The sequence below is a fragment of the Chelonoidis abingdonii genome, chromosome 10, assembly GCF_003597395.2.
Source record: "Chelonoidis abingdonii isolate Lonesome George chromosome 10, CheloAbing_2.0, whole genome shotgun sequence".
Classification (NCBI taxonomy): Eukaryota; Metazoa; Chordata; order Testudines; family Testudinidae; genus Chelonoidis; species Chelonoidis abingdonii.
Genome location: NC_133778.1, coordinates 38,927,719 through 38,937,013, shown reverse-complemented (window position 1 = coordinate 38,937,013; position 9,295 = coordinate 38,927,719). Strand labels below are relative to the sequence as shown.

At 37.4% G+C, this 9,295-nt stretch overlaps 1 protein-coding gene across 1 annotated transcript in view; it reads right to left on the bottom strand.

Moving 5' to 3' along the window:
* LOC142047371 (uncharacterized) overlaps positions 1-5,198 on the bottom strand; it is a 75,894-nt gene extending 70,696 nt beyond the window's left edge. The window contains exons 1-2 of the mRNA XM_075069827.1: positions 5,052-5,198; positions 3,744-3,953 (exon numbers count right to left, since the gene is read on the bottom strand). Coding sequence (XP_074925928.1) covers positions 3,744-3,953; positions 5,052-5,198 — 357 coding nt within the window. The remainder of the gene's footprint in view (positions 1-3,743; positions 3,954-5,051) is intronic.
* Positions 5,199-9,295: the final 4,097 nt, after the last annotated feature.

Here is a 9,295-nt window from a genome sequence, read left to right as displayed (position 1 = left end):
CAGAATTTGTATACTCGGGGTCTTTTGTTTTCTTGCTATCTCTCTCTGTGGCAGAATTTGTATACTCGGGGTCTTTTGTTTTCTTGCTATCTCTCTCTGTGGAGTATACAAATTCCCGCCCCTGACTTTTAAACAATCCAGTTCTCTGATTGGTCCTCTGGTCAGGTGTTTGGTTACCCTTTCCAGGTAAAAGAAACTTAACCCTTACCTTACCTATCTACTTATGACAGGGTGTGACTCAGCTCTTAGTGGAGATCCCTGCCCCAGCAGCACACACAACCGACTAGGTAACAAAGTTCTGCTGAGGAGGAGGGACTTGGAATGCAGGGGATGCGCAACACCCTGATTGCTGCAGAACAGTGCTCCATGGAGCTTCAACCATTGCAGTGAAGAGGTGTTTTGGAAGTGGGGGTAATGAACAATGGAACCATGCTGAATTCCCCATCCAGGGATGGATGCAGGACTATTACCCTGAGGCTGCAATAATAGCTGTTGAGTAGAAGGTCTATCACCACTACACAACCTGGGGGTGAGGATTTAGTTCCACACCCACTACTCCAGCACATTGACTTAGGCTGCATCTTCAGCAATAAATATCCACATAAAAATCTCATCGGCACTTGGACTTCTTCCCCACTTGGAATTCTTTTACCAAAAATAAATAGGAATTTTTGTAAGGCCTCAGACAACAGAGCCTCAGTACAGATCGGGGTCTCCAAGCACGATCATAGCAGTAATACAGCAAGTAGACCATGTTATGGATTCATCACTTGTCAAATTCTGTTACATTTAGGACCCTAGAAAAGCATCTAACACTGGTAAATGTCTGCATTTGTTGCAAGTCCATAACTAACTAAATCACTATTTCCTCACCCCACCCCCCCAAAAAATTCTCCACTCCCTTTTGCAAAATAAAAGATATAATACTTATTTGGTTGAAACCCCTTTTCAGCTAAATTTCCCCTGTAAGCAAATTTTTTATAATCATGTGATTTGTCCCATGAAGAATAAGGATCAGGATTGTGTAACAACACTACTGACTACCCCTTAAAACAATACATTCAGAAATCACTACTCCTCTCCATCTCAACCATTTGTCAATACACACAGACTTCAGGGATCTGTGCTTTTAGATCATATTCATATCAGCACAATAAAGTAGATTCTCTTATAATACAGGACCTGATTCTCCTCTCATAGAAACCAATGGCAAATCTCTCACTGAGTTTAGCTAGAGAAGGATTGATCCTATTTTGTTGATACATAATACATACAGTATCTGGGAACCAGGTCAGGCAACATATATCTGTTTCACAGTAAAAACAAAATATTACCCTGCAACAAATCTGCTCTGAGGCCTGGGGACAGACTTTGGCAGAGTGTGCAAAAGGAGCAAAAACAGACTCTCCTCCTTATTTTCATACTTATTACTTCTGCCAATTTCCCTTTGTGGAATTTATATGAGACTATATTCAAGTACATATAAAAAACAAACAATCTTCCCCCCCGCATCCCCCCCCAAATAGCTTTTCAGAGTAACAAATATCATCTGGTAGTCAGCATTGGCTGTAATACAATCCCCTGTACCATAAGGTGTTGAATGTCTATTTCGTGAAGAAAATACAGTAAAGCAATATCATGACTCCATCAAATACAATCCAGACAGGACTCCATCAAGTTACACTGAATGCCACTCATTTAAAAATAATCTTGCAGATATTGTATCAACATAGCGCCACTGAAAATGAGTAAACTTCAGAAAACTGTAAAATGCTTTTAAAACATCACATATTCACCACTAACAGCACATTTTTCTTGTAACAGAAACCAACACTAATGATAGAAATGTGCCGTTCTGCAATTTAAGCAGAAGAACAGAAAATGAATAGTATGTCCTATGTCATCAGTGAGTCCTTTAATTCATCAAGGCCCAGAGATTCAGTAGCAAAGTATTTAACCCATGAGTTTTATTGAACACATCTGCATTTGGGGTGAAATTCACCTCTTTGCAAAGAGCCAGCCCAAGGCATTAGCGCCACCTATGTAAAACAGCACGGCCTGATTCTCATTTCCACAGACGTCTACTTGCCCTAAAGCAGGAGGAAATTACATTTGCACACACTTTCAGGCACCTTTTATTGTCAGAGCAGTGGCGAGTGGCCTTAATGTAAAAGAAAGTCAGGCCTTCTGTCCTCAAAACAGGGCTTAAGTGAGACTTCAATGGGACAGAGGCCTTGTGACTGCCCTGTGCAGCATGGTGAATTTCACCACCTATGTACACTCACATCGAGCTGACTACGCTCCCAGTCTTCTGCCCCAGCATACAATGTACTCATTGTAAAATCTGGGACTGAGTCTCTTGGGACAGGTTCAATCTCATGCCTGTGTTAGTTGTTTCAAATCCCTGGACAGGAATTTGGAATTGTCCCTCGCCAGGCAGCATGATCCAATGGACATGGCCCCACAATGGGAAACCAGAGAGCTGGGTTCTAGTCATGTGACCTTGACCAAGTCACTCCAACTCTTTCTGCCCTAGTTTCACCAGAAGTACAATAATAACGCTTGCCTGCCTGACAATATTTACCCATCTTTGTAAATTCTAGGGATAGAAAGCTCTGCTAATACAGCAAGCAGCCTAGAATACTATAGCACTTCTCTCTTACAGACTGCAGCCAAGAAGAAAGACTTACTTTCTCAAAGTGATGATAGATAAGAAAAAAGAAGAAGAAAACCAGAAGAAAAAGATTTTTTGTAGGGTAAACTGGGATTCGTGGAGTTGTTGTTTGCCAAGAAATCCTAACATAGTCCAGAATCAATCTATGTAGTTTTGAACAGTAACATAGCACGCTTTTCTTACAGGAAGTTGTGTGTGTCTGATGGGCCTACGTTATGTTCACTGTAAAAGGCACTATTTATTTACTAGTATGGAAGCAATTTCAGCATAAGAGGCAGGAATGTAAATAAGACCTCATCTTTTGAATAATTCATGTTTTTGTCTATATAAAAATATAATAGTTTACTTCAGATGTAAGTATTTATTTACATAGGTTTTTAATGGTGCAACCCATTCTCTTAGATCTATGTGCCACCTTTCCTCTGTTCATACATCTCCCCTGGATATCTAAGGAAATGCTGCACACCAACTGAGGGTGATATATGGCCTACTTTATACAAGTTAAATAAGACTAAGGCTTCTTGCTGAATAGTCAAGATGTTGGCTACGTTTTTTAAAAGTTAGTGATTTTGGGTACTCAACTTGAAACACCTGTAAAGTGCTCCAGTTTCCAGAGGCTCATCCATTTCTCAAAGTCAAACATTCTTAATGTGTTTCAAGTTGGGCTCCCAAAATTACCCATTGCTTTTGAAAATTGTGGCCATCAGCCTTTGTATTTAATTAACATTTTTACTAGGCTGCATATAATCTGGAACTTTTCTTTAATCAGCCAACCAGATTTCAAAACATCTGTATTGTAAGAACAAACAGATACCATAATAAAGTCATTGTGATCATAAACAAAGTAATATGTAACATACTGACAGAAAATACAAACATTTTTATCAATGAATGTTAGCTTTTCAGTGAGATAAAGTACAATTTGGAATTGTTGATGAACAGTGAGAGATTGTGTGTGTGCAACTTGGGATCCATAAACTGCAAATTTATGTGGGCATATGTCAGTATTTAAATCCTCTATGAAAGAAACATATGATTTGTTAGCAAAAACAAAGTGCATTTTCCTTACCTTGTCAATTAAAAGGTTGCAAAACTCTTGTAGCAAGACAACCATTCTGTCACGAAAGAAGTAGTATTTGGAATGGGTCCAGACCAGACAGATGGCATGGCAAAGAGGTTCAGTGAGACTTTCAATATCTGGGAAGTTTGATTCTTCCAAGACGGTACTGTAACATTTTAAGGCCAAGGTACAAGTCAATATCCTGAGCCTCCGAAACTGCTAAAAGATGCAGAAAGGAATAATAGGGATGAAAACATTTTTCTAAATTGATTCAGACAACTGTATTATCGAGAAAGATTAATGAAATTTAGCATCAAAACATATCAACTCTTAATATGCAATCTAAATTCCTTTGTATGCTTTGCAAATGAGCATGTGTACAAAAATCAATGCCTCATATCTTCTCCAACCTTTAAGATAAATTGTTTGAAACTGAAATAATAGCTGCTTCTTGATCTTTCTAGGATCTCTATTATCTTATGGACCTTTGGATTTTATAACTAAGGTAAAAATGTTTAAAGATATTTAGTATAGTGACAGATACAAGGGTATACTTTGTATGTCACTTTGCTGTATGTTATGCAGCCCTGCACACAGTAACTGAGATACAAACGTACATAACGCTATTATTCTCATTGGTCTATGCAATGTAATCGGGTATATAGAGAACCAAATATCGCATGGCAGGTAGAGCTGCAGCACATGTCTGCTGATACAGGGCAAGCTGGTAGTGGTTAGCCACTACTGAAATCAATTATCTTGTGCAGAGCAACGGAGACCATTGAGAAGAGACATTTCAGAGACCTACTTTCCGAGGACCTACTCCTGCAAACACGCATGAGCAAAGTCATGCCTGTGCACAAACGTTTGCAGGATTGGGCCTTAACTCAGCTCAGACGCCCTGATTCCAACCATGCAAGTCATTTTAGTTTGGGGATTACATTACACAATTATTGTCATCTGTGCTTTGACGGTAAAAAATAAAAAGATCAAAGAGAGACATACTGTATGAAACACAGACTTTGTTGTTTAGTTGCCCAGTGATGTAGAACTGGTGAGCTAGCCACACATGGCTAAAACAATTAAGAAACTTCACAGTACTAATGCTGTAAACCTGGAAAATAAAGTTACTGCTGCTAGGAGTCAATAGTATATTCATTTTAGTTTTAACCAAAACCATCAATCTCATCAAATTGGTAATTTGGCACATTTCCTATTCAAATCAAGCCAATTAATCCCTATCATGGTTTATTATTTTACTGTTATGAAAGTTCCAAAGCAGATTGCAAGTTCTTTTGAAGTGATATTATATTTTACCTGATCATAAAAACCTAATAAGTTTTCCTTTTGGAGTTGCCAAATCTCTGTTTCTGTAGAAGATCCAGAGGTTTCTCGCGGTAAAACCATTTGTGCTGAATCTTGTCTTAAAACATCACATATCTGATGACTCCACTGGATTACCATTATGCCAATAGAATTTAGTGGGGTGGTTTAAATGGAAAGTGTCCTGGACAAAAATACCAGATTTTCACCATTCATAATGAAAACAAAAAACGATTTAACCTTATTTTCTATTTAACATTTTTATAAACAGAGTTTGGATTTCATTCCTCCAATTATATTATCATAAACCTGAAAAATGTGTTTGTATTATTAACAGTATACCATGAATTCTCACTCTAATAGATACATAACAGATCTAACATATTTCACATATTAAATAAGCCAAGTTACAAAAACAGCAGGTCATCCTCTAAAAAGAACATTTAACTCACACAGCAAACTTTGGATCCATATTTTAAAAAACAAAACTATTATTCAATGGTTCAGTGTTTAAACCCAGGGCTTTGGTTATGGCCTATTTCTGACAGAGATGTGATATGTATAAACAGTAGCCTGTTCCAAGCAGGGTCAATTAATTTAAATCAGCAAGCAGGAAACCTTGATTTAGATAATCATGATTTTCATTTGTAGTTTTCAGTTATTTTCCTGAAGAACAGTTGAGTCTCATTAGCTGATAACTATTAAAACATGTTGATTTGCAACTAAACATAGCCTATACACTCATGGCTTGCCTACAGAAACAAAGCTGGGATGTGTATCCCACCACTAGCCTCCCAGGGACTAACTACCTGTATGTACTGGCTGACACATTAACAGTTTGTTAATGTGCTTTGATCTAGTCCTTTAAACTAAAGTGCATTAACAAACTGTTAAAGACAGTCTCTACGTAAAAGAATAAATGGACACAAATCAGACGTCAAGAATTATAACATTCAAAAACCAGTCGGAGAACGCTTCAATCTCCCTGGTCACTTGATTAAAAAGTCGCAATATTACAACAAAAAAACTTCAAAAACAGACTCCAACGAGAGACTGCTGAATTGGAATTAATTTGCAAAATTGACACCATTAAATTAGGTTTGAATGAAGACTGGGAGTGGATGGGTCATTACACAAAGTAAAACTATTTCTCCATGTTTATTCCCCCCACACACACACACTGTTCCTTAACACCTTCTTGTCAACTGCTGCAAATGGACCGTTTATCACTACAAAAAAGTTTTTTTCTCTCCTGCTGATAATAGCTCACCTTAATTGATCACTCTCATTACAGTGTGTACGGTAACACGCATTGTTTCATATATATGTGTGTGTGTGTGTGTGTGAGTCCTCACTATATTTTCCATTCTATGCATCTGATGAAGTGGGCTGTAGCCCACGAAAGCTTATGCTCAAATAAATTGGTTAGTCTCTAAGGTGCCACAAGTACTCCTGTTCTTTTTGCAAACTGTTAACGTGTGTCAATAGGGTTCACATGGATAGTCTACAGCGGACTAGTGCATGGTAGATTCACAGCACACTTGCCACAGATTAAAAGTTTGTGTAGACAAGCCCTAAATTTACTGTTCTGATTTGCTAACACTATAAGGATATACTTACTGAAGCAATTATATAGTTTAACTGACATTTACTCAGATTCTTAATTTTTACATTTTTGTTAGAAAATGGTGAATGATACAGTTCTTATTTACTAGATGATGAACTTTTTTACTTGTGATTTCCACCCCCCCCAAGCTCTGTTTACGTGGAAATTCACATTAAAATGCATAAGACAGCATTTTTTATTAAATAAAACTACCTTAAGGAGTATTGGGTACATATGCTTTTTTCCTTGTCAAAACATATTGTCCATTTAAAACTAACTGATGTATTAAACAAAGGATGTATTATCTCTGGTTAGTAAACTGAACTGATTGGGTCTGTTCCCTATGCCCTTCAAGATTTTAGAACTAGTAAATCTCACCCTTTCATACCTAGCTTTTATTCATAGATTGGAAGAGGAAAACAAGGTTGGCTGCTTTTTCAACTCCCAGTTGGTTTCTTAACTTTAAGTGAACTAGTCATTGGCCCAAATTAGTTAAACAGAAATTAATAAAACATTCTCGCAGCTCCTACAGAAAAGGCTACTCCTGTCAAATGCTGGTTGAGCTCTTCAACAAACAAGTCCGGTTCCAGGTGCTTAGCCAGTGACTTTCACCAGTTTAGTGATTTGACTTTCTTTAAAGCTTGGCAGCAAACTTGTACTGCTTAATATTATTTTTGTATTTAATTTAAATGATCTTAATAGGTAAGTTCATGCCTTTTCAGTTTCAAATTTAATTTTAAATTGTTTTATTTTTTAAAAAAAAACCTATCCCTAATTTATATTTAAAAAAAATGTAATAAAAACCATTTTTTTTAAAAACTAGAATCAATTTTTATCCACCCTGGTTCCGGAGTACTGGCTCAGCAGTCCCTCAGTGCTAGACGGAGAGAAATTCCATCCCACCCTTGCTTGTCTTCCTGAGACTGTTTCCTCTTCCTCAGCACAGCAAATCCTCTGCTTCACTTACTCTCTTTGGGACCCTGTGAGAACTAAAACCTCCAAATGGGCCAATAGCCCCACAGTCCTTTTCCTCTTCAGAGCAAGGAGAAAGTAAAGCTTTTAAACAAGCTAGTAAACAAAAGCAGTCTCAAAAGAACCACAGGGGCTGATCCAGAACTTCCAGTCAATGGAAAGATTCCTGTTCACTTCCGGGGGCTTTGGATTAGGCCCTCAGTTTTAAAGGAAAACAAAGTTATGCTGAAGTTAATAGTGTTACCCAACCATGAAGCACAGTTCTCCAGTCCCACCACTTAGTTAGCCATTCCCAGACCCCTGTTGCTAGTTTGCACTGTCTATCCAGGCTGGGTTTCCTCTAAGGCTAACACACTGCAGCTGTTTCAGGCTGACTGGTTAACCCTTGCCTCCCCATATAGAACTGAACCCTGGGGCTTTCTAAACCCAATTCTCTTCTGCCTGCGCCTTCCAGGATGCATACAGGTAAAATATTCCTATCATACAGCCACATGAGAAAAAGGTGAATCATTTAGATGGCTAAGTTATAAAGAACAAACAACAACTGGGCCTAATTTGGGGCCCTGGTTCTCTAGCTCGCACACAGGAAGTCTGATGGGATGAACAAGATAAAAATAATGAGGGCTGATCTGAGTTGTAATAGTTTATAACTATCAGGTATTTTAATTCCAGTTGTAAAAAAAATCCTAGATCATAAACAGTTTAACATCTATTTTAAATTTATCTTTGAGAAAAGAGGTTAGCATTCATTATACAAAATTAAAAAATCATTAGCCCCTTATTACTACTGTCATATGCTTGTTTTATTATGTAAATCTGCAATGTATACAAATTATCATACACACAAAGCGTAGTTACACATCAGTTTCATCAAGGTTTTCTGTATAAGTGTGCAGGGGGAAGTAAGTTTTCCTTCTACAAGTCCTCACAGAACAAAACCTTTGCTTATCAGCCATTCAACATGCTTCCTTACATCCTCCAACGTTATTCTTACCCAACCATTGGAATTGTGTGGGTTGGAAAGAATGGTAACCAGGACCTGCCAACAAGTTTAAGTAAATCAAAGATGTGGGGCTGAAATTAGAATCTGAGGAGGAAAAAAAATCAAGTCAGTAATGACAGGATATAAAACAAGAGAAAAAATGATAGTGCATTTATTAAAACCTCTAATTTAGGTATTTACATGATTATGAATTTGTTGAAGTCTTTATATTCTTTATGTTCTGATTGTTTTGTGATAGCATATATGCACAATATCTTACAAATCTATTAGCTGCTGTATTTTACCACAGATAGTTTAAAAAAAAACAATCTTAAGCTCTTGTCAAAAGTGAATAATCAGTTTTCACTGTCAGTAAAATATTTGCTTAGTAATAACATCCATTTGCTCAGATGTAGTTAATTTTGGCAAGGTACCCATCACATGAGATTGCTGACTCAACATTCTTTATAACAACCTATTTTTATTTAACGAAAGACAATTCCCAGAGATTTGAGAAATTCCACTCTATGGAGTGGAGCACCCAACCCTTTGCCAATGACTTCACTAAGAGGAGGACATAACATATTTGGACCCACCCCTGCATTCCTTGAACCCACATTAAAGTCAATGCGAAGGGAATGGAAAAAAAAGAGATATTGGATGCCTAAGGAACAGAAC